The sequence below is a fragment of the Gymnogyps californianus genome, chromosome 5 (assembly GCF_018139145.2).
Source record: "Gymnogyps californianus isolate 813 chromosome 5, ASM1813914v2, whole genome shotgun sequence".
NCBI classification, from domain to species: domain Eukaryota; kingdom Metazoa; phylum Chordata; class Aves; order Accipitriformes; family Cathartidae; genus Gymnogyps; species Gymnogyps californianus.
This window is the reverse complement of record NC_059475.1, coordinates 2755849-2781991: the sequence shown is the minus strand read 5'-3', so window position 1 is coordinate 2781991 and position 26143 is coordinate 2755849. Positions and strand designations below refer to the sequence as shown.

The 26143-nt window shown below is 39.4% G+C and overlaps 2 protein-coding genes across 9 annotated transcripts in view; both read right to left on the bottom strand.

The window, feature by feature from the left end:
- LOC127016508 (actin, alpha skeletal muscle B) lies at positions 1-14790 on the bottom strand. Of its 4 annotated transcripts, XM_050897036.1 has the most exons (8): positions 14654-14790; positions 12960-13088; positions 8625-8735; positions 5969-6053; positions 4549-4710; positions 3807-3998; positions 2192-2373; positions 1-983 (listed from the first exon to the last, which is right to left on the bottom strand). In XM_050897036.1, exons 1-8 carry the CDS (start codon positions 14780-14782, stop codon positions 840-842), a joined length of 1134 nt encoding a protein of 377 aa, XP_050752993.1. In that variant the 5' UTR covers positions 14783-14790; the 3' UTR covers positions 1-839. The 4 variants fall into 4 exon arrangements, with proteins under 4 accessions (XP_050752993.1, XP_050752996.1, XP_050752994.1 ...); XM_050897039.1 differs by lacking the exon at positions 3807-3998; XM_050897037.1 differs by lacking the exon at positions 8625-8735.
- Positions 14791-19343: 4553 nt separating this feature from the next.
- LOC127017158 (golgin subfamily B member 1-like) overlaps positions 19344-26143 on the bottom strand; it is a 45341-nt gene continuing 38541 nt past the window's right edge. For all 5 annotated transcript variants that reach the window (XM_050898097.1, XM_050898093.1, XM_050898098.1 and 2 more), the window contains 6 exons: positions 25322-25474; positions 24017-24184; positions 22980-23077; positions 21889-22023; positions 20810-20924; positions 19344-19987 (listed from right to left, as the gene is read on the bottom strand). In XM_050898097.1, coding sequence (XP_050754054.1) covers positions 19829-19987; positions 20810-20924; positions 21889-22023; positions 22980-23077; positions 24017-24184; positions 25322-25474 — 828 coding nt within the window. In that variant the 3' untranslated portion in view covers positions 19344-19828. The remainder of the gene's footprint in view (positions 19988-20809; positions 20925-21888; positions 22024-22979; positions 23078-24016; positions 24185-25321; positions 25475-26143) is intronic.

Below are 26143 nucleotides of genomic sequence, written 5' to 3'. Positions count from 1 at the left end.
TTACATGGATAATTACACTTTTATTGATCCATTAAACCCAGAGTATTTCAAGAACATATTCAGAAGGTTATTATTTACTCTGTAACCATTAGCTTAGCTTAGCATAGCACATACATAGCAAAAGTAAATGAAACATCAGTTAACCGCTTAGGAAGAGAGATGAAGAAAGCAGTAATACATCCAATAAATTAACCTGTTACATGTAAGTTCAGAAGTACTGTAGCTTGCTGAGGCTCCTTACTGATGGGGAGCGGTGGTCACAGGGAGACACAGGTCTCCTGCCAAACAACTGCAGGATACCAAGGAAAGACATCCATACGAGCTCTACTAGAAGAATTGGTACTCATGTGCACATCGGTACCCACGTAAATCCGCTGTATCCTCAGTAAAATAAATCCCCTTAGAAGAATCCTGTGTACCACTTAACTGCAGGAAATAAGCCTTCTCTGGTACCTAAATCTTGTATTATGTTTGAGTTTGAAAGAATCACTTATGTGCACGCTTCAGACTTACCATCGATCAGCAGAGACGAACACACAGCAGCACAGTGTGTCACCTCCTGGACGGCAGTACACCACTTACAAATGCGGGAGGAAGGGAGGTCTATAAAAATGTATAGTATAACTACTGTTATTAATCTTGGAAAACACCCATCACTGAAATGTTAGTCTCATTTTAGCATCAAAAATTAGAAGTAATTTGCTAATTCATATGACATCCATACAGTGTGGTTTTTTTAACACGTGGAAGAAAGCCAAACCGCCCTCAGCGGTGAATGAGGGCAGGTGATGTGTAGAGAAACAGCACTACTTATCACTGACAGTACGTGATGGAAGTATTCAAAAGCACTTGCGATGGACAATAGAGGGGCCAGCTTCCTCATATTCATCTTTACTGATCCACATTTGCTGAAAAGTGGACAGAGATGCCAATATTGAACCCCCAATCCAGACAGAGTATTTACGTTCCGGTGGTGCAATCATCTAGAAGAGAAGTGCAATCTGTTGTAAATAAAGTGACAAGCAGGTAACACAGCGAACATCTCTTTGGAGGAAATAACTAGGTGAAAGTCTTTCCATCATAGGAGCACAACTCCAACGAAGTAAAGCACCTAAGAGGTAGAAAGGCTGCCATATTTTGTCTTCCACCTCAAGTCGATAGAGATGCCACAACGTTACTATGAGCAGACAAATATGGCAGCCTGTGAGATATCTGCAGATGGCCCATAACACAGCTACCAAAAAGTTATAAACATATATGCAAGAAAATTCAAATTTTAAAATATTAACCTAATTTGATTGTAAATAAAGACCACTGGCAAAACACTGCACAGAATAGTCTGAGCATTTTTTTTTTTTTTAAGGATAAAGGAAATTTTTTATGTAAAAAAAAAACCCAAACCCAAAACGTTGAGATACACTGGCATTGTGTATCTAGCTAAGCACTAGATGTAGAGCTAGAAGACCTCCTGCCAATTCCCCCCTTAGCCACTGAATTGTTAAAATACACTGGATGTACCCCTGCTTCTGCGTGCTCCCGTTTCCATTCCTGCCACTCCGTGTCATGCCCGTTCAGCACGCTGTCTGCTGCCTGACAAAAAGGACCTCTCTATTTCACTATACGTTGTCTTGAGTCCAAGTCGAAAGGGTCCTTTCGAATAACTAACAAGCTGCGGACTTTGCATGATGCTTGGATTTTGGATTTATTCTTTCACCCTTTTCACTAATGACTTTCACTGGTAGCTAAGCCTTGAAGCCTGTAATATTCCCAGTAGCTTCTTCATGCCCCCTTTAGTATTTACAGCTCCATCTTCTCTAGGTTCATCCCTACCTCTCTTGTCGTTCCGTGGTGTCTTTCAAGTAGCCCTTTTCTCCCCCATACCCCTATTTCACTGGGAATCCCACAGGACTCTCTTCCTTAACTGTTGTTTCACATTTTCGCAAAATGACCTCATCAACTCCCATAGCTTCAGCAACCATTTTTATTCCAGTACCTCTCAAATCCCTCTTTTAATTCTGCTTTGGCTGGTAGGCGGAAAAGAGGTATTAATTAAGCAGGCTGTCCGAGGCTCTCCTAACGTCAGGACTTGGGATGCAAAACCTGGACATTCTCTTACGGACATTTTGATTTGTTTAGAAGATCTAACTTTCCAACAAAAGCTTCTTTTGTAAGTGCCGGTGTTCAGAATTACCTTAATCTTCATAGTACTTGGAGCCAAAGCTGTAATCTCTTTCTGCATACGATCGCCAATCCCAGGATACATCGTGGTTCCTCCAGAGAGGACGTTATTAGCATAGAGATCCTTACGGATGTCAATATCGCATTTCATAATACTGTTGTAAGTGGTTTCATGGATACCTGCAGATTCCATCCCTGAGTGGAAAGAAGTTTCAACATGTTATTTCTCTTTGTCCCCTTCTTGTTATTACTGTTAAAATGGAGGGAAGGCTCACTAGTCCAAGCTGTCTCCCTTAAAACTCCAGGAAAAAACACAAAACTATGTGATGCTTAGGAGAGGAAGGAGAAAGACAGGACACACTCCTCACCTTCTTTGTCATCTCAGCATAATAATTATACAAGCAAAATAAATTCGTGAGGAAGAAAGATCCCCATTATGATTTCATACCACATTTTTTACTTCCTCAAGTAATAAAAAAAAAAAACCCACAAACATTATTTAAGGAAAAATTTAAAATGAGGCGTTACTGCAATAGTTTGCCATTTTTAGAATCTTTTACGATGCTGTTAGCTAGAAGTAGAAGCCCACATGGCATTCACACCACCTTGCTTTTGAGGTGTTGGTTTAATTTGAATGCCAGTACAGTAAAGTTAACTTATGGTACTATTTTTTGCTAAAGAAAAGGAACAGACCAGATACAGCACTGGGAATACAGTTTGAACTTTAAGTACTAGACTTTTTAACTAGCTTAACACGCACGTTTTGACAAAGATCTGTGATCCAGGAAATCCTGATTTCCATCGCTGTGTTTCTGATACTGACCATTGTTGAGCACCAACTCTGATCCCTGATACCCTTCTGGCAGCCAAACCCCTCTATCCCCTAAAGACAATTTCTCCTGCTGATGTTCAAATACAAAAGATTTGAACATCGCTCCTGCCGATGTTCAAATACAGAACATGGAGCTATATTAATGCTTGAATAGTTTCCTTTCTACATACAAACGTAGCTAGCTTCACCATCTAGTTTAATGGAAATTGTGCCAAACTGCCTGCAGCCATTTCGCTCAGTCCTCAAGAGTGGAATTTAAGTGGAAAGCAGGAAATTTGTGAGGGCAGTACGAGTTACCACATAAAGTGTCAGGCATCCACTGGATAGAATGGGAATTTTAACACTACAGATAAAACTACTGGAAAATAATGTATGCTTTGATTTTGTATGATTAAATTACAGATTAATATAATAAAATGATAAACAAAAGCAGCATCTAGATAAAAAAAAACAGATAAGCAGCACTGTGCAGTTAGAACAGCCAGTCAAGATGAAAAGCATGGTCTTCTGACAGTGCTCTAAAACATCACCTTAGAAATCCTACTGCATTTATAAGAGGTTGAAATCATCTTAGGATTCAGGTATTTCTAAACTGACAGGCATCTTTTTGTCCAGCAGCTGTAGCAGCAGTGTTCATAGCTTCGAAAGAGCTGATTAAGTCAATAGAAACTGCCTGTTTCTAAGGACATTTGAGAATAAATACCTCAGTTCCTACAGCTGAAGGTTGTCTATACTTTCTAAGAAATTCTTCTTTTCATTCTCTGTCAAGCCCCTAGAAAGAAAAGTCCTGTCCCACCTATGAAGGATGGCTGGAAGAGAGTTTCTGGGCATCGGAACCGTTCATTTCCAATGGTGATGACTTGTCCATCAGGAAGCTCGTAGCTCTTTTCAAGAGAGGAGGAGGAAGCAGCAGTTGCCATTTCATTTTCAAAATCCAAAGCCACATAGCAAAGCTTCTCCTTGATGTCTCTCACAATCTCCCGTTCCGCTGCAGACAGCCAACAAGTTTTCAATCAACATATAGTATGACAGCCAGGACACAAGATCTTCTCATGCACGTTTCCCCGAGTTCATGATGGTCATACGGTTCATTGGATTCCGACCTCTCTGTTGTCTCAACATTACTTTCCCTTCGCATTACAAATTTCCCTCATCAGCAAATAAAAGATATATTGTACTATAAAATACTGTAAAGACTAACGTTTACATGTCTACATCACAAAACCTTGAGGTTCATCCATTACCAGCTACTAACTTTGTTCCTTCATCTGTGGAAGAGGTATGATCAAACACAACCACCACTTATATTTGTCAGTGACTTAGGATTTCCTAACGAGGTGGCATCCTCATCCTTGACGCTCAATATATATGCTGAAAGCCAAAGTCAGGAGAACCCCATTAGCCAACACGAACTGTTTTTCCCAGGCCAACCTAGCGATAGGGATTTTAATGCATCTCGGCAGGTACACGCTTCCTGCATAATAAGACAACTAATAGAGCAAACGTATGCAAAGTGCATCCAAAGCGCAGCTCATTACCGGTGGTGACAAAAGAGTAGCCTCTCTCTGTAAGAATTTTCATGAGATAGTCAGTCAGGTCTCTGCCTGCCAGATCAAGTCTCATGATGGCATGAGGCAAGGCGTAGCCCTCATAGATTGGCACGTTGTGTGTCACACCATCCCCAGAATCCAAAACTATTCCTGGAAAGTGAAGAAAAAAAAAAAAAAAAAGAAGCTGGTTATTTGCCACTGCTACAGGGTCTCCACATACTCCATATTCTCAACTGAAACATGCAACAACAAATAAAGATGCTCACATGGCAACTGATTCTGTCATTTCGGTAACTAAAGAGCTGCTCACATGAGATGAAATTGTTAGCACAAACTAAGCAGCAACCGTGTTTGGGGAAAAAAGACATGTAACATCCTGCAATTTGATTGTATTTTTCTTGCTGAACGGATGCTAGCAATAATGATCTTATATGGATGCAGAGGCTTTCATTCCAGATGACCCCCAGCACTTTACAGACATGATATAACGTACAAACTGTAAATAAAAATATACCTATAAAATTAAAACTTTGAATCTGCCATTAAAATAAACCACTCCATTAGGGAAAATATAACAATGGATTTTCTGTGCACAGCCATGTTACTTATATTCTTGGACAGGAAACAAAGTACATGTCTTCCACTCAAAATGAATAAAGCATTTCCGATACCAAACATGCATACAAATAGTTGAATTTTAAACATAAAACAAGTATTTATGACAATCATAATTCTTGTAAGCTGGCGATCTTTTTATACAAACTTTTATTGTGCCATCAGGCTACAAAGACAGATGGTATTTTAATTTCTTTCAAAGCATATGAAGACTCAAGGGTTGCTAAGAAGTAATTTATCGTCTCAATGCTTGATCAGACTCTAAATGGGAATAAGAAGAGACCTCCATGCTAATTCTAATGATTGCTTAACAGCAGACATCATTAGGTGATTGAAATTCAACATTTAAATGAAATATTTTCATTTAGCTACTGAACGTTTTTGTTGGGTTTTTTTTCTACTGGGAACAGAGCTTAACAATACAGCTAAGTCTAAAGTAAGAAGGAACCGTGGGTTTGGAACAATCTAGTTAAGATACAGCCTCTTCTCTATGCTGTGCAATTAAGGGCAGTATCAAACTGTATCATCTTTCATCTGTTCATATAGTTGAGCCATAGTCACTTGAGCTTTTGAAGCAGAAAGTCATAAATCTATACCCATACCTGCCATGAAGTTGAAAACAACAAAGAGGTACTTGCACAGCGTGGTGGGAAGTATTCAGTCTCCATATGTCTATCAGTTCTTCTTAATACACAGCTAGGCATCATAATCAACAGGTATCTGTGTGTGCGTATGTGCATATACATCCACGAGAGAAGGACAGGTGAAAAATACGACCCCCACAAAGACTCACCAGTCGTTCTTCCAGACGCATACAGAGACAGCACTGCCTGAATTGCGACATACATGGCTGGCACATTGAACGTCTCAAACATAATCTGGAATGAAGAATTTGAAAACCTTTAGGATCTACACTTAAGAGTATCTGAAGAGACAGTACTTTTTTTTTTTTTTTTTAAATGCATACTGCCAGTTACTACTCCCGAGTCCCTTCCTGAACTGTGGTTTTTCTGTGAACAGCACGCTATGTTTTCTTTAGGATTTCATTTAAAAAAAAAAAAAAAAAAAATCCCTGAAGTCAGTGGCTATCTTTCCATTAACCTCAGACTAGGTCAGATTTTTACTGATAATATTAATTGAAGATGACACCTTGGGATAACTTTTTTACCCTGATGGCAGGACTGCAACAATGCAGCAATCTAAGGTTTATATATATACACACACATAAAAAATTTATAGAAGACACAGCTGGAAGAAGCCACGAGGAATAATCTGTCTACTCCCATCTCAAGGAAGAATCAGCCATTCCTAACACAGCTTTGGTTCTGTCTCAGAAATTCCTCTGCTAGAGCATCCACAGATTCTTCTGGCAAACAAATCCAGTGATACACTATACTTACTATTATCAGGGTTTTCTTGGTGTCTAGCTAAAATCTCACTTGGTCTGGTTTAAACCCATTACATCTCATTCTGCCCCCCCAGCAAACACAACAGTTTATCTTTTCTCTTTCTGGCGACCTCAGCCATATTCTCTTGTCTCATCCCCCACCTCCTCTACTCTAACAAGCTCCAGTTCTTTCCGTCTCCTGTGTCAGATACACTGCAATTTTATCCAAGCAGATGGAATAACATTTGTTTCCAGCTGGACTTCCACTAGAGCTCCGCTAAGGAAAACCATTAAGGACACGCAGTGAACTAACACACTCCGGACAACCCTATGCACTGTATCCTTTCTTAAACCAATGCCACCTCCCCTAGGCAGTGCTACCCCATCGCTCGTGGTGCTGCTGTGACCACGTTTCATAGAATCATAGAATCGTTTAGGTTGGAAAAGACCCTTAAGATCATCAAAGTCCAACCGTAAACCTAACACTGCCAAGTCCACCACTACACCATGTCCCTAAGCGCCATGTCTACATGTCTTTTAGACACCTCCAGGGATGGTGACTCAACCATCGCCATTTTACCCATCAGAGCCAGACATCAGGGGGTTAAACTTAAACTTTGGATTTCATAAGCTAATACCTTTGCCAATGAAGTCTACTTTTAATGAAAAGTATGCTTTCCATTAAAGAATACACAAATTACTGATATTTCATAGTTAATTAATGTAATGAATTTAATGCAATCAGTAATAAACAATAAGCCTTTAAACAATCTTGAAAACAGGATTTATCATTACAGTATAATGACAGAGAAACAATCCCAGACATGTCTACTGTATGAGCCACACTCCTGGTTGTTATAAACTAGGCTTTTCTTATGGTCTGTTGTTATTTATTATCTCCCGGTTGTATTATCTCCCAGTAATGCATGCTGTCAAGCTCTCTCCTTAATTAGCTTATTTACACTGTTGCTAAATTGATGCATAATCTTCCTGTTAAATATATGCCAAAAGTGGGCACAAAGGGACGTGCAGAGCCACATCTAATTTTCCCAGGTGATTTTATACCTATATCTGTATTTAAATCACACTTACTTCTGGTGACATCACCAGCTAAATTTATAACATGGACTTTTGGCTAGAAGGCTGCTCTAAAATATACAAACTTCAGAGGTCAACTTTTGGTTCTGATCTGAGTTTGCTAAATCAGACCGGGTATGTCACGGGCAAAAATGTTTAGCAAAGCATCATTTAAGTTTGAATGCTTCAGACAACCCATTTTCCCAAGCCAGCACAAAGACTCCGGCTTTTGAACACTTTTCCCCTGATCCCTGAAGAGGTGCTCTAGTTGGGAGCTCCACAAAGTCATCTGCATGACGGCCTTCAAACATCTTCATTCAAATCTTCCAAAAAATTGCAATTCTGATATGATAACTAGCATTTTGTCTGATGCAAAAGTGTTGATAAAGTGACTGTCTTCAGGGTAGAAAGCAGGAGCTGGTACAGCATGAGCTGAGGAGTTGGGCTACTACAAGTTGAGCACTCTTGGTGGCCAGAGGTAGGCACATGAAAGGCATCATTGATCCAAAACTCACACAGAAGTGTGATTCAGCTAGTACCTGACCCGTGTTACAGCACTTCCAAACCTCAGGTTTAAATACATCAGTGACTCGTAACTCCATCCACAAAATTACATGAATCCTGGGTTGACATTATCTACACACCGAAACTCAGCATCAGAAGCCACCTTAGCCTCCAGCTTCCTCACTTCCAGAACTGAGCACACACACAGCCTTGTGAATAAAGAAAATTACTTCCAGCTTTTTAAGAGGCCAGTTCCATAGATCTTACTGCCACACACAAGTATGAAACGTTTTAGGGCCATTCGGAGAACTGGTATTGCCTGAGCAGCAGAAGCTTTTGCTCTCTCACCATGGCTTAGCCAGCATGCTATCCCTAAAGGATTATCTCCCAGATGAAGAAGAAAGTTGAATACCCAGGACTATCTATATTTTTAGCTGCTTCCGTGCAGAAATGATGTGCGGCACAACATTCCGACGATTACCTGAGTCATTTTTTCACGGTTGGCCTTCGGATTCAAGGGGGCCTCGGTCAGCAGGACGGGGTGTTCCTCCGGCGCAACCCGGAGTTCATTATAGAAAGAATGATGCCAAATCTAAAAATGAAAATAGCTTTAGAAAAGTGTTCTGAAAATCATTTCTTCGGTCCACAGAACTACACAGAGAAAGCTTTTCAAATACAGTCTGAGTGATTATGTTTTTACAGACATATTAAAATAGACAGAAATCGTGCATGAGCGAGTCTGCCAAATTCCACCCTATTTTAGAATCAAAACCATTGGGTTTCTCCTGTATGTAACAACAGAATAGAACCTACACAACGGAGTCCTTCCAGTTAGGATTCCCTAAATAGAGCATGGATCATCCTCTCTAAACAGGGGCCCTGGTTAGTTCCCACCTGCAGTGCTCCGATACAGAAGCTGAGCCAAGCACTGAACTGTCAGACCTGGAAAGACTTCTCCGCTTCCAGCTGCTTGGAGACTGATCCAGTTGCAAGTCACCGCCAAGATGGTCTTCAGAAATCTAATTATTTCCACAGAAGCGAAAGGCCCTTTATGCCACAGATATTTCATCCAGTAAATCCTGGGTCAAACTCTCACTTACTATAGAGTAACTAAATTTCTTAGTCGCGGTCTGTAAAGCACTGTAGTATTTTTTCATGTTGGAAGGTGCTACCTGTATCAAATGATGCTGGCTTTGATTGTCTGAGGACTACGGCTGTGAGGAACTGAAGGGATTTTTTTCTTGATGCCAGCTCAAAGACAGACAGTTCAGTAACACGATGATATATATATCTTATCTTCTCGTTTAATTCTTTCCTACCTTCTTTTTTTTCTCTTTTTAGCTCAGCTTTGCATGACCCAACAAGCTTATTTCTGAGCACAAAACATCAGGATAGTTTTATGGGTAAGTTTATTTGATTAATATCCTAGAAACAAGTATTATTATGCTCCAAAATGAACTTAAGTGGAAAAAAGATCTTCTCTAAATTTGAAGCACCTACAAAGTCAACAGCTGTCCAGAGCTGGAATTATTCATTAAGAAAATTATCAGCCCTAAAAAAAATTTTCAATTCCATCTCAGTCCCCTAAAAAAAAAAGAAATTAAAAAATCAGACGTTTCCAGAACTGGGGCTAGAGATGCCGGGCCATCTTCCATTTGAAGGTTTAAAATACAAATACAGGGAGAAATTGAATAAAACAGAAAGTAATCATGTCAAAGTTTTAAAAAAATATATATACACATCAGATATAAGAAGAACAAGAGTGCCATTTCAGCTAGGAAAGAACTAAGGGAAGAGAAGGAAACCTCAGTGCTTACATAATGAACAAAGTACTGGCCATTTCAGCAGTGAGGAACAAACCTGGACACATAAAGCAGGACTCTGCCTAAACCTTGGGCAGTTTGCAGGTTTTTCCTCAAAACCAGGCATGATTAGGCACTATACAGCCCATTAGATTTGACCTAACGATAACCATAACGTTAACGGGTAATGATATTCTACAAGAAACAAAAATAGTTCAGTGTTGGATTTTATAGGTCATAAGAATTAAGCGTAAGCAGCAAGCGCAACAGTAAAGAGAAATTACTGAGGAAGAATTATTCCAACACTTATATTAAACATTTACATAGTCACCAGAGCCAGAAAACGCTCCATCCCAACGCCTTCCCTCCCATACGTTGTCAGCTCAGTTGCTGTGAACAAATTAACAGTGATGTACAATGCCCTGTATTATTATCCAGCAGAAAACAGAGCAGTCCCAATTTGAATATTGTGAATTGAAGCACAGGAGAAGAAGAATGCTTCATTTCATCGCCTGCGTGTTCTCCTCCCGATTCACACGAAAGTCTGCGCGTCCTGCAGCATCCTCGCTCTCGCTTTCTCTTGCACACGTGCACACTCAGTGTAATCTTGTGGTGACCCCCTTCTTTTTGTAACGTGTGGACGGTTGGGCACTGCACTATTATGCCTTTGTCCCATTTTTGGCATGTTACCCAGTAATTCTCTTGTTTCTTCTACATTGTGATGCTTTTAGTAGCATTATTTCCAAGCATTGGAAAGAAATTTGTTGTTTAAAAACTAGTTTAAAAAAATCTTGGCGAGGAAAAATATATATACATAGACAAAAAACATTCCCGTAGCATCAAAACTTTAGGAATTGCATTTCAGGACTTCTCTCAGCCAGAAGAGTGTGTGCATGTGTGTGTGTTATAGAGCGTCAAGGGAAGTTGAGATACGCATGTAATCATATGATTGAATCAGGGAAGCCCATATATTAAAAAAAAATATGCTTTTTTTCTTATTTGCAACAATCACAAAAGTTAGCAATGCTGTTTCTTGTCTCTTCCCTACTGCTTGCCTTTCTCTCATGCTTCTTTTTTCTCTTTGTTGCTCATTGCTCATTCACTTGAAAGCAGCCTCCTCCGCTTTCTGTCCCGCTCTGCTCCTGGGCTCAGCAAGAAGTCTGAGCGCAACTCAGTGCTGGGGCATCTTTGCCAGCTACTGCATGTTGCAAGCTGTATGGCAGAAGAAGGTAAGTCTGGGCTAAGCATCCACTTTCACAAGCAATTCCTTCATCCATTTAAGTGACAAAGAGAAGAAAAGTTCCAACTACAAGAACCCGTATGGTATCTGACCATTAGTTGAATTACAGCACTGCCTGAAGCCTCCACCACATTACAGCCTAAAAACAATCAAGCTAGCCATGAGTTTACACTACAGTAAAGCACATGCCACCTTTTTTACCTTCTCTAATTCCTTTTCCTAACTAGATTTTAGATAGACTGCTCTAGCATCCAGCATTACCCAGAGAAAGAACACATACCAGTACGTGTTATACACAGGACAATTTCCAGACGCAGAGACCAATCGCTGAGGGAAGAACATAAAATAGTGACCTCCAATTTTATTTTAATTTTTTTTTTCCCCTACAGGGAAATATAATTTCTTGCTGAATGCAGACAGCAGGAAAATTACCAGGAAGAACAACGTAACGGGATGTATGAGGTAGACTTTCTACTCTGCAGAAACGAGCAAGACGTCCTCCCAGCAAGCAGTGCAATAATGAAATGCAAATACTATGCTTCCATCTAGAGGAGTAGGTGGGCAATTTATTTCCAAATGTGAACTGAGGAACTCCCATTGCTCCTGCATCGACTTTGGTCTGTTCATCTGGAACACTCAATGTTTATCAATTTGGGTTCATGAATATGACACGATAACCGACTTTAGATGTATGTATTATAGTTGTATACACCTCGTCTCAGCAAGCGTGAGTACAGAACACCACCGGCCCCGTGTCTTCCTTTCAGTGGTATTTTCCACAGGAAAACATTACTAGAAGCATTTGCTTGTGGAGTTTCCTTCCCATACCATTCCACCTGGAGACGACAAGGGACTGCATTGCAATCCTGTCTTTAAAGAAGACGTACAATATTTCCACATACAGACTCAGATGCTTCCTGAAGAGACCAGGACATACGGGATATCAGAGACATTTAGCAGAGTGAGAGTGCCCTTAGGACTCCTCCTGCCTCTCCAGCTTCTCCCACGAGCACACCTCATCGCCCGTGCCTGGTCTGGGACGTGCTTAAGCGGGCATTTTACAAAGAGCTCATTGCACTGACCGCATGCCAAGAAAGTCGGGCTTGATAGGGAATAAAGACACCTTCTCGCCATCCAGACGTTAAAAGCTAACTGGAATTGGCAACAGAAAAACATGCTGCAAGGAAAAAAAAAAAAAAATCCCACTCTTAAAGAATTAGTATAGGGATAGGAAGCCCCAATCTGTCTTTTCCTCTTTAATTGACAGTGAGAGTGTTATATGCAATATGAAATGTGGGCATCACCCATCATCTGGTTCATGTAGGCAAGTGCTGAGGAGGGAAAATCACCCCTCCACCTCACAGTTTTTGCTCCCAACTTCAGTAATGTATCTTTAATATTCCTCTGATTCACCACTGAAGAATCACAACCTGTTTTTTTTTTTTTTTACTTTAGCTACTATCATTGTCAAACGTTCTGCCTCAGTATGAACTTCAAGACTGAAAACAGTATTTATAAAGCATAAAATACTTTTATAACATACTGCCAAATCTGATGAATAATAAGCATTTACTCTAAAAGAAAAGTAACTCCAGAAGCGCCAAGACCTGCCCAACTCCTGTACTAGCCTACTGTACTATCCCTTTACCTATACTGCGATTACAAGTTCTTCAAGGATTTTCCCTTTGGTTTGCAAGAAGGTTAATGGCAAATTGTACGTCTTGGATAAGATGACGATGCCTCAACAAAATAACATTAAAAAATAAACACCCACCTTTTCCATGTCATCCCAGTTAGTGATGATTCCATGCTCAATGGGATACTTCAGCGTCAGGATCCCTCTTTTACTTTGTGCTTCATCCCCTACATAGCTGTCTTTTTGACCCATTCCCACCATAACACCCTGCAAAGTATATCATTCTAATATTAGCGCAGTATATCACGCACGTTAAGAGACAGAATATCATTTTAAAGTTAAAACTGCACATGAAATACTGTACCTGCTGCTGCCGTTCCAGAACGCACCCCCAAAAGGTGCAAGGAGCTAAAACGTGAATTTACGGGTAACCACCTACTCTGTACTAACTCCCTCTATAAACCCACCAGGCAGAGCGAGGCAGCTTCAAAAAGGAAGGAAGGTATCTCACGCTCGGTGCAGCTAATGCCCATGCAGGAGCCCAGCCAAGGCAGGCAGCAGCAAACTCATGGCTCTCCGCAAGGGATGGGTCCTTTCTCATTGCACAAAGGAATAACGGGAAGGAATTATAGGTGAAAAAGAGATAATCTCCTTAGATTTACTTTATACATTTGGTTGCCTTTTCTGTCTAGGCAGTTCCACTATTGCCTTTAAACAGTGAGATTCCCCCTTGCTGGAAGTGAAATGGGTTTGAAAAAAATATATTTTGCAAAAAAGCAAATTTATATAAAATGGAGACAGATTTTCTAAAAGAAAACTCACTTATTAAATAATGGTTTTACAAAGTTTATCATTTTTGCATTAGGAAGCCTATCACGATTGCCCCAAATAATGTAACAACATACGAGGTAAAATATTACTCAGCAACTAGCATAAAAATATTTGATTTTTCTCATGGATTCATTAATACAGCTGCTGAGCTGCCTAACTGTGCAAAATTACATGCCAAAGAACAATGAACAACTTGAGAGGCTAAAGAAGGGACGTTTTCAACAACTGATATTCAACTTCAACAATTCACAGAGGTGTTCAAAATGCATTCCTTAAAATGCTTAGTATGTTACGCCTGTCAAACCAGGCTTATTTAGCTCAGCAAAAGACCACATAGAACTTCAGGGAAGGGTTTTTATAGCCCAGAAAATTAAAATCTGACTCAGATATGAATAAAATGAACAAAATTCTGCATCTTCTATTTATAAAAGAACTGTTAGAAAACTAATTATGCAGAAAGACCCTTTCCAAGGTCAAGAAAAGCCACATTTATCCTTTCCAGCCCCATCTGAGTTGACAAAGTGATGTGCTAGAGACCTTTTTTGGAAGTCTATTGGGCTATACTGTTGCTTAATGGAACATTAAGTGGAACTTACCACTATTATTCATTTGGTTTCTCATGCTAAAAATGTTCTGCCTGTCTTTTTTCTTTGTATTAATACAGCAAGTATTAATTAATCCAGCAAGTTGGTTTGTTTTTTTTTTTTCTCCATGACACCTTCATATCATTAAAACACTCATGTTCTTTTATAGTCAGCATTTTATGGCTGAAGAACACCTTTTCCAAAGGATCAGTAAGTTTACCTCATAGTATTAAAGACGTGCAGCTCAATCCTCCGGTTCTTAAGAAGCTAAACCACAAAGGCCAACGGGAGTTTTGCCTGAATAAATCTGATGCTTTATCACTGCCTTGTCTAAAGTCTCAAAAAAAACCCCACAGAAAACCAAAACCAACCCAACCACCCAAACCAGAGAGCACTTCCATTTGGGTACCAACTGACCTGATGCCGAGGACGTCCAACGATGGATGGGAATACAGCTCTTGGGGCATCATCTCCTGCGAACCCAGCTTTGCAAAGCCCAGAACCGTTGTCGCATACGAGGGCAGTGGTTTCGTCGTCATCGCACATAGCGCCTCACAATTTTGGCTGCAAAACAGTAATTTGGAGGGGAGGGGAGCACATGGAAGAGAATAGGACAGAATCAACTCTCCATCGTGTAGAGAGCAAACTGCTGTAAAAAAAGGTAATTTTGGAAAAGAATAAGCCTAAACAGCCAAGCTGATGCTAAAGCCCCCGATCTTGCAAAGCATGTTAAGCATCCACATAAATTTCAGCTTGAATAGGTTTTACCGAAGCAAATTAATCAGGACATTCAGCCTTTGTTTCCAAAAGGGAAATCGCCTCTGCTGTAGCCTCGAGGAGTCCTGTGATATTCTGTTAATTGTCCCATGGTCACGAGGCCAAGTTCAGCTAGAGGATACCCATTCAGCTCTACTTGGACTTAAGCAAGCATAACCCCATCTCTTCCAAGGCTGAATTATCTTCTAGAAATTTCATTTGTTAAAAATGAATTGATCATATGCGCCTACCAGTTATAACGTTAGTACTTAGCTGGTCAATAAGAACCACCGAATATTCGTTACTTCAAAGACCGCAGTTGTTCCCTAGCGGCGTGTTTAAATTTGCCTTTTTCTTAGAGGGCCATCATCAATCTTAAACGAACAACTAAAAATAACCCCCACAAAAAGTTTCAGGGAAGCGTTTGCTGGGTGTTTTCAAATGACAGCTCCTCTGTAATGTGAAGTGCTCACTACAGGACCTATTCCATATTTGTAAGTGGTAAATACCTTATCGAAGTGGTTATTCTGGGAAACAGAACAAGAGGCAGCTGCACACGCTGCCAGGAACAACTCAACTTCAGCGGTTGGCCAACACATCAGACGAAGTCCTGAACTCATTGAAATTCATGGCAAAACTCCCACCGAGCGAGGGCCTGAATTTCACCAAGACTTCTGTTTCGGATTCCTTGGTTATTTTTAGGACTGTACGATTGCCTCTTTAGGCAGTCGAGAAGAGGGAAGGATTTTATTTCTCCTTCTCTGGCAACTTCACTCGCTAAGGAAGGGTACTTCAGAAATGGGAAAGGAATGAAAAACAGCACTTGTCCAGCAAAGTTCTTGTCCCTAACAACGCAAAAATGTATTAAGCACCATTTTTGCGATTAAAGCAAAAATGTATTTGACTTCTGATGGCATTCCAGTTCACTAAGCTATGTGCCAGGCAGGCCAGGAGCAGTGGCAGAACGGCCACCAGCATTAGGGTCTGCCCTGCAACCAATTCGTGCTGCCCTGTTTGTGGGGTTTAACATCTCCCAGGCTCTTCACAGGATCCCTGCAAGAATACCAAAGGCCCTGGCGATTTCCAAACAGGAACAGTTTTGGTTTTTAAAGTCTGAGCTGCGTGAAGTTCCTGGTGTTCAATCCTTCCCCGTATGCTTTACAAAGCAAGACTGTGACACAATTGATCCCAACACTCGCAGGTGAAATGGAAGCGCAATTCGAAAATACGACATAATTTTAAATAAGAAAAACCATTTTAATTCTTGTTGATGTACCTGTGACTGGAAGACTCTTTTTCACATAAGGAAGCAGAATAATTTTATCACATAAATTTGTTAACAGCTTTAATGTAGGAATGTTTAACCATTAGCTCTAGTAGCTGGTATTTTGGAACATTCATTCATGTTGCCATGAATTGTTATTTTCTTCTAAAACCCTCAGGAAAAGGCTTTTACGATGCAATAAACCAACCATTTACCAGCAGTATCCAACATGACAGAACTGCCCCCAGACTCTGACTCCATCAATGTAAAACAGAAGAAACTCAACTCTTAAATGCATCAGAAACGACATCAGATGAGATACTAGAATTTAGGAGTAGAGAACTTTAAAGTAGAGAAATGCTACAAAGCTCTGAGAGCTCAGCATCGCTCCTTGGCTCCGAAGCAAGCTGGATAGGACCAAAATGTTTAATCCTTCATGGTAAGAAGTAATATTCCCATTCATTCACACACACAGCATTTCATATACAGCTTGACGTGCACAACTAAGGTCACTACAGCCATACTCAGAGGAACAAAATTCATAAGGAAACCCCAGCTGACCTGTACAAGTCACGCTTCGCAGTGCCGGCAGCAATTGTTTACACTTTTACTCACTATTGATTAGATCCCAGAGAAGCCACTGACACTTACTAATAAAATCAATGCCTGAATTTGTTCATTTCCCCCCCTTTTTTTTTTTAATTATCTTGCTTTGCTTATCATTACTTAATTACGAGGTGAATGAACTAACAAAGAGCAGTACTTAAAATTTTCATTGATTGAGTCACATTATTGCCTTACAGCTGCTGAATTTATAGGTTTAATAATCATTTTCACAAAGCAGCTATTTGGAAATTTTTTCACCAGACGAAGTTCCTAAATACATTTCCTAAATTTGCTTTAATTTTTAGTTTCAATTTTTGTTTTTCTAATTCCCAGTGCAAAATTAAATACAATTAACAGATAACTTCCTTTTGGTTTCTGTGTAAGGCCTGATATCCAGACAGTAAACACTACTGAAGTGTTCTTCCAGGTTTCAGAGCGACCAAGATGATTTCATTGCACACTACCGATCCTTCCAGCGACGAGGAACGTCTGCACGTTTCCCTGCAACCACGCAGTCAAACCTGAATTACCTTACACCAGGAGAGCCTTTGGAATTCCTTCAAAGCCTGAGGCAAACAGCACCCAAGTCCAGGAAGAAGGGTGTAAATCCCCAAAAGATCTCAGACCAAGCGAAGCAAAGCATTAAAATCATGAACTGTAACACGAAAAAACTCTCAGGGCAATACTTACCCAGGAAATGGCGATGATTTGTAAAAGCCTCTTCGTAAATGACATGATCTCACCTTCCATTACATTTATATCAGCTTCTGGAATGGAGTTCACAGAATATCTACACATGTCAAGCCATTTTTGGAAACTTTTTTTTTTCAGTTTGCGCTTATCACAGTGACAGCACAAAGGCCTGGATAAATTAGGGCAGAATTTCGAACATCTCTGGATCCTTTCCCACTCGCTAACTTGCTATGCCTCATGACAGAGGGTTGTTTTCTCCCCTCAAGACAAAAATCCCTCACACCAGATGAGTAAGACTGGAAGGATCTGTAGGTCCACTGTTGTAGTTGGGAAGCATTCTGCTTCATTGTACCACAATTAGCTAAGAATAGCTCATTATCGTTCTGTTAACAGCCGTCTTCAAGCTGGAAAGGGAAAAGTCTTACCATGTACAGTACTCATGTTTCAACTGTACCTGGTGTGTGTTTGTGTGACGCAAAGACTGAAAATAGCTGATTTATCTCAGTACTTGGGTGACACTATGGCTGAAAACAGGGACTGAATCAGCCATCAGCCATTCAAAAGAGAGATGAGCCATTACCATTTTACAAAACAAAAAAAAAAGACATCAATTATATTGGAATATATTGGATTGATACAGAAATTCAGACCTTTACTAGACCAAGAAATATTAAAGAATCATCAAAAGAAGAAAGTTTACAGGATTTACCTACAGTGGTAACTATGGCCGGCGGTATTTCCTATCGCACATGACAAAAACAAGTGCTGCAGAACATCAGATACAGTTTGGTAAATGTTAACCCTGCAAACGTAAATGCTAACCCATCCCTCTGTCTTACCTGTCGCTCAGCTGCGCAGCAGACCTCGCACACAAGAATCCTTGGACCTTACGCAGATAATTCACTTCACTAACGTCTCTTCAAAGTCAACCTGGTATCTGCCCATCAGTAAAACTGACGGAATCCTTCCATTTCCATACTCATTAGGTTTTTCTTTTCCCACAGGGTTTTTAGGATTTTAGTCTAGCAAACAGGAAATCAAACGGCTACTCCTTCTTTCTGACTTTACGTCTACTCCTTTAGACTCGGCTTGTTTTGATTGTATCTCCATTTTATACAGACGCGAGCGGAAATGCAGAGAGAACAGACACCAACAAACAAGAATACAGGGCGTAAAAACAACCTTCCACCTTCCAGTGGCCACAATCTGCACAGATAAGCTATTTTTTTGAATCAGAGAAATAGTTGTGCAGTTTCAGAGAACGTTGTAACAAAACATGGATGTATTAATGTGCAACACATAAGACACTATTACGTGTCTACAGAAACTGAATGCAAATCCTGCTTCTTATAGCCTCTTCGTTGAAAATGTACCCTTTATTCATTTGTACCTTGAAGCCCAAACGTGTAAAATAGGTAAGGTTGTGTCTTTATAAGCTTGAATTTCATGTGTTGAGCAGCTGAGTAACATTTGGTCCCAAAGACAGGCAGTAACTAAACCCACCAAGACACGAAGTGCAAGTGAATTAAAAAAAAAAACAACAAACCACAAGTTACAGAAATTGCACCTTTACACAACAGTAAAGGAATATAAGAAGTTGAAGACATTTCTTCATGTCATCTCAATTCTGAATCTTTACTGAATCTTTAATCATCGGCTCACCTCATTATCACATACGTATCTGTGCATCTTGTCATAGCCATTACAAACTGTATGGCCAAAGAAAAAAGCTTCTTAATTTTTTTATTTTCAGTCCAAAAAAAAAAAACAAACCCCCAAACAAAAAAAAAAAAAAAAAAATCAAAAATCCAGTAGTTCTTCCTTTATTGCACTCTATAAAACTTCTTGTTATAATCAAGAAGCCAATAAACAGTAATAGCTGAATATTCCTTTAAAATTTATAGTTTAACTCTTAAAATAAAATTTATATAGAAAAGATATCATTTACAACCCATTCAGTAGTAATCAATCATTATGTACTCACAAACAATATTAAATAACTCATATGCAGCAGTTTCTTTATAGGGCAGAGGGGAATATTTTCTCCTTAGCAAATATAATATTCCACTGTTAAAGAGCAATTCAAGTCAACTTTGGAGCAACTGTGATATACACAAATTTCTTTCAAGAAGCTCAAGATTCATGTAGTGTAACAAGAATATATACAACTGTGTCCAGTGCATAGCTTAACAGCAGCATGTGAAAAGTCTATTCTCTCCAATTGGCACACCATTACCTACAGGGAAATAATTTACCCAGAAAATGCAGTGTATTCAGAGAACACCAGTGAGGCACAGTAAAACAACAAGATGTAGTGTAACTAGGTACGTGAGGAATAAATAGCGGGATTTTGCTCTGGAGGTCAGCAGCTTAGAACAGTAAAGACTTCGCCCTCGAAGCCATCTTCGGAAGGAAAGGGCTCCTCCTTTCATCTGGTTAGGAAACAAAAAACGTCAAATAAGTAATCATGAACACAAATGAGAAGAAGCTCCACTGCAACTTGGACTTCTGAGGCACTATAAACCTTTTGCCTCTGGTGCAGCAATGGACGCCACAGCACAGGCTGTGAGCATAAATGATTTAAAGACCAAAGAAAACAGCATTAATAAAAGGGGAGAGGAACGGATACAAGGTATCTGTGTATTATGTAATTACATATACATACTAGAGATGAAAATGCATGACTATACGCATACGCATTTTATTTAACGGCCACATGTGTAATATAAATATGATTACTCACATTTTAATTTGGACATATGTAATGTGCTCTATGGCATGGTTTACACAGCTGCCTGTATTTGACTCACCATCCACAACCCAAACAGAAAGAAATTCAAGACACTTTTTTCAGTAAAATGTCATTTCAGTAGTAGTTTGCTACTTTGAATGGATGCCTCTGTGGCCCACCCATCCCCATGGTACCTACCGCAATAAAAGAGTACTTCACGGTCAGCTTTTTAGAGAGAAGGCGGATTAGACAAGTAGCTGCCTCACGCCAGTGTTTACGTATAAAGAGGACAACCCAAAACCAGTGACTTCCAGTCACTCAGAAGGGAAATCTGCACTCCAAGAATGAATGACAGTTGAAAGAAAGGTATAGCAGAGGGAAGACAGAAAGAAGAAAGGGGTAGCGTGAAGGAGATAATGAGCTGTGCCATCTTCAATCTAGTCTGCAACTAGCAGTATACAATATGCACACCACTTTTAAGCAGCTTATAATTCAGGGGTTTTAAAAGCTTTCGTTTACTTACCTTTCGCACAATAACATGTTCGCTAGGATTGATGATTAAGGCTTCCCTTTCCTCCTCAGCTTCCATCTGAAGAGTGTATTCACTAGGTACAGACCTGTAACTGCTTACTTCAAATCTAGAGAAAAATTAAAAGGGAGACAATGGAGTACTGAATTATCTGCTCTTTTAAAATACTGAATTCACATAAGAAACATTATTTTGTATACTTACATTACTGGGGGAAGGTCCCCACAAAAAGCAGTAAGACTTAGTTTATGTCGCCAGGTCTTTTTCAGTCTCTATTTACAACCTACTCTCAGGGTGTTTCATTTACTCAGGATAATCCCCATGATCGCTAGCTGATTGAATAGTGATTTTCAGATGATGGTACTGATGGACACTTTATGTAGGCAGATAGATTACGATATTTTAAATCTGAACAGTGGCTGTGCTAAAGCTGTTTTATGTGAGATTTTTTTCTAACTTGGAAAAAAAGAAATACCACTGACTACCGAGTCCAACATCTGAAGCAAGAAATTAAATAAAGAAAAAAAAAATCCCAGGGCCCGTAACATTTTCTTGATCCATAGAGTTAAACCTAGCTTTTTAACACAGTTACACATGCATTTCCATTGCTTCAGGTACTGCAGACTCACAAACAGGTTCTATTCTTTGTTTGTTCTACTTGTTCTATTATTTGCTCAGAAATCTAACACCCACAGGAAAACCTATCACTATAATCTCACTGAAAATAAAAGGCAAACAAAAAAATCTGACACTCCTTTTTCCAGTTCTGTAGTACGCTTTGCATTTACTCCAGGCATAGTGTAAATCACAGAATCATAGAATGGTTCGGGTTGGAAGGGACCTTAAAGATCAAATGAAAACCTCACCATGCATTCGTCCAAGGGGAAGCAGAAGCGAAAGATGGCTTTGGGTCTCTGAACATGCAACTTATTTCATACCCACACAAGGGTTTAATGCAGCAATCTAACTGTCACGTACTTCAAAAGTATACAAAAAGAAAAAGAAATACGTTTTACGGACACTCTTCTTTCAAAAGAAAAACACCCCATGTTTTACAAACAGGAGTATTTTACCTGTTACTTTGCTCCTCAGAGAGTCCAAGAGCCTCTTCTGCAGCTTCTCTCCTCCTCTTCTCTTCTGACAGTGTTTCTGTCAGCTGTGAGAGCGCCTGCTGCACTGAATCATATTGTTGCTCAGTCTCTGCAAGCCTACGACAAAATGAAATCTGAAATCAATTTTACTTACTTAAAAAATTACTTTCTTGTTCTTTTTTTATTAAGGAATGTTGTCCTGGTTTCGGCTGGGATAGAGTTAACTCTCTTCTTAGTAGCTGGCACAGTGCTGTGTTTTGGATTTAGTGTGAGAATAACGCTGTTAACACGCTGGTGGTTCAGTTGTTGCTAAGTAGCGCTTATCTTAAGCCAAGGACTTTTCAGTTTCCCATGCTCTGCCAGCAAGCCGGTGTGCAAGAAGCTGGGAGGGAGCAGAGCCGGGGCAGCTGACCTGAACTAGCCAAAGGGTATTCCATACCATGGAACATCATGCCCAGTATATAAACTGGGGGGAGTTGGCCGGGGTGGGCGGATCGCGGCTCTGGCATCGGTCGCGGGGGTGAGCAATTGCACTGTGCATCACTGGTTTGGTTTTTTTTTCTTTTTTCCCCTCTTCTTTTGTTTTTGTTATACTCCTTTTCATTACTATTATTATTATATTTCATTATTATTATTGTTAGTATTATGTTTTACTTTAGTTATTAAACCATTCTTATCTCAACCCACAAGTTTTACCTTCTTTCCCGATTCTCCTCCCCATCCCACCGGGAGCAGGGGGGAGCGAGGGAGCGGCTGCGTGGTGCTTAGCTGCTGGCTGGGGTTAAACCACGACAAATGTTCTTTTTTGTCACAAAGACTTAACAATAATGAGATGCTTTAGATTAGATATTGAAGTCACCAATAAGTATATCTCTTTCCAAAAACAAACCACAAATAATACCAGATTATAACAATTCAAGAATATGACTATGATTCATTTAATCCACTGTAAATCCACTTCTTTCCCTTTTCCATCAAAATGCCCGAGAGGGATAGAAAAGCATTACTTTTGCACTTACAACACAACAATTGTCAGGAAAACAATATTGCTAATACATGCTCTCAGTCCTGACCTTTTTCTGAGTTCATTTAGCTCCATATTGTCTATTTCAACAATAATTGCAGATCTTTCCTGTGGCGCTCCAGGGGGAACTTCTGCTCTAGTTTCATCCTAGAAAATATTAAAGAGAAAAAAAAAGCCAGTCACCATTTTTCTAGTTGCTAAAAATCTTTATTTCAATTAAAGAAGCCATAAGCACCACAAAGCAGTAGAACAAACCACTCTTTGTGCCATTTAATCCTTTAATTTCCGGAGCTGCAATTTTCCAAACCTGTTTTCTAACAGAAAGTTGATGAAGAATACTGCCTGCGTGGGCTGCAGGACTTGAAGGATACACGTACACTGCATAACACAGCAATCGCTGAACAACGTCTGAAGTGAAAGAAATGCATCTACACATCCACACAGTAATATAGCACTGATCACAGTTCCATAAGTAATGCAGCTATTCATTTATTTTTTAGTTTACAGTTCTCCTTGTTTGTGTTTATTTCTGCTTATGGAAGAGTAAGGGTTGTTTTATATATGTATCCACATGATATTTTAGGGTATTATATTAACTGATTGTTACTGAATAACCAAGGCAGTACAGGAAAACTTTTTAAAAACGAAGAGATCACAAAGGAATAAGCTTACAGATGTGTATGAGGGGTTGGCAAAGGGTACTGAAATGCTGAACCGGTCATATAGATCTCACTTCTGAAAACATTAAACACCTTGCAAAATGATTCATGACTGATGTGAAATTATCACTAAACTTTGCTGATCCAGTGATTAATGATCATCCAGTTATCTCTGCCAGCTGTACACCAATTCAAAAAAGATGATACTTCAAAACAAAAAAAGCACGTATAAACAGCTTCCTTAAATGAAAAGTCAAATAAAAACAGCTTTACAACAATAAAGACAGTTATCTTCAGCAAATCATGGGCTAGCAAAAGTACTGAATCAGTACAACAAAAAGTATTTAGTTCACTGCTAGCATGAAAACCAGAAAAGCGTAAGCACAGCAAGAAAAAAACCTAAACCCATTTCCATATATTTGTTTACCTGAACAGTGCCTTGGAAAGATGCCACTTGCATTGTCTGATATTCCCTCTCCAGTCTTAAATAACGATTTTGCAAGTCAGTGTAACGAAGCTGGTTGTCCCTTAGAGTCTGCGAAAGAGTCTTCAACTGGGCAGACAAGACAGCATTCTCTTCTGCTGACTGCACAACCTGAAAAAAATTAACATTTAATTAATAAAAACTAGGAATTACCTCCTCCAGGAAATTACTACAGATGTGAGACCTGCTGTTGAAAACAACTGAGTACTAGCTTCAAAACTGCATCAACGTTTTGGCAAGCTCACAGTTTGGTAAGATTTAACTAGTTGTCTTATGAGCAGCAGAAATAATGAAACCTGAGGATTGATTTCTCCTGTCGTCAATATGCCCAAACCAGAAACTCAGGGTTTTAAACCCCAGTGCCTTCCTCGCCATGTTTGCTACGATATCACCACCTGGCAAAAGACAATACACATAGTTGCTACTTCAGGACAATGCATATAGCCAAATAAGCCTGATAGTATAAGCATGTTCACCAGACAGTCCAGGAATGCTCAGCAGTCGAGTTTTCATCTTTTCAAAAAACAGACCGTAATGTGGGTCTCCACCCGTTACCCAAACACTCATCTTCACTTGTAGGAGCTTGAGATTTCTACACCTGTTTCAAAGTTTGGTTAAAATTGTTACTAGGTTTATAAAATGTTTGCGTGAAGGAGTGAAAACAGACACAATGTCAGATGAAAGGTAATGTAAACCTAATTTGCTTCGAATACCAGGCCACACAAAGAGAGATAAACGTTAAGGGAATTTCCAAGAACATTTACAAACTTTTGCGAACAAAACTGAACACAAACACACATGTGCATGCAGACACACACACACTTACCATCTCAACAGCCACAAAAGTGTTCATCAAGAATTTGTAAGGAAACATTTTTGAGGTATTTAAAATTTGGTATGAGATAGCTAAAATCTTGTTCCAGCTAAGACAGACATCTGTTTCTGTCTATGATGAAAAACATTTTAGAGTAGAAGTTCAGCAGTGCCCCATCAATGTGTTCAGAACGCAGATTCAAATAAACCTCTCTCAGTCAAACAACAAGTCAGGAAAGCCCGACAGAAAGATAATACTGACATTTAGTTTGCAATTTCTAGTCTGAGCCAACAGGGTTGTTCTGAAGAATCTAAGTTTTAAAGCAAACTAACTTTCAATCATACAAGTCACCGCCAATTTAGCAATACTTCTATGTTGGTACCAGCTCAGATTCACAGGAGCTATTTAGGATCACAGCTGTTGTTCTAAGTTACCTTTGAATTAACCTGCTGAAAATGCAGATCCTTCTGGTGTATCTCCTGAAGACAGCGCTGCAGTTCATTTTGAAGCTGATTCTTCTCAGCTAAGACACGTTTGATTTCCTCCGGCGCATCTGCACTTCCAGCAAGGGAGGCAGTTTCTAAAACCTTAAAAAGTATTAGCATATTCAGGGTAAATGATATAGGAGTTCTCTAAATAATATACAACTCCAACACTAAATACACATATGGACTACATAATAATTTCCTTTTCACAAGATCACTTCCTTCTCACAAGTTAATACCACATTTGCAAGAGACTTTATATATAAAAAAATAAATCTTCTACTTAGTGTTTTCAACCTAAATACTTCAATTAAAAAAAAAATTACTATGAAAAGGCAACCCAACTTAATTTTTTATTTGCAAATAGCGTGAAGCACAAAAAAAAAAAAGGGAAAAAACAGAAAAAGCCAGATGAATATAACACACCTTTCAAAAATTATTTTCAAACTAATAATGTATGGTATTCATGACTTGAAGAAGAACAGCTATTTTGTAAATATGAATTTAAAGCTGAAAGTCCATTTTGGAGGAAAAAAAAACAACCAAAACAAAAAAACCAAATAAAACAACACCCAACTTTATCACTCATTCACAGCTTTGGCCTTCTTTATCTCTGGCTGGTCAACATTTTGATGTTAATCTCCAATAACGGAGAGAAGTGTGCCATCTCTAATGCTTTATGGAATCTATTCTCCTGTACAATCATGAAATAAAGACTTCTACCACACAAAATATTCCATAACCCAACAGACATTACTGTTCAATAGCTTT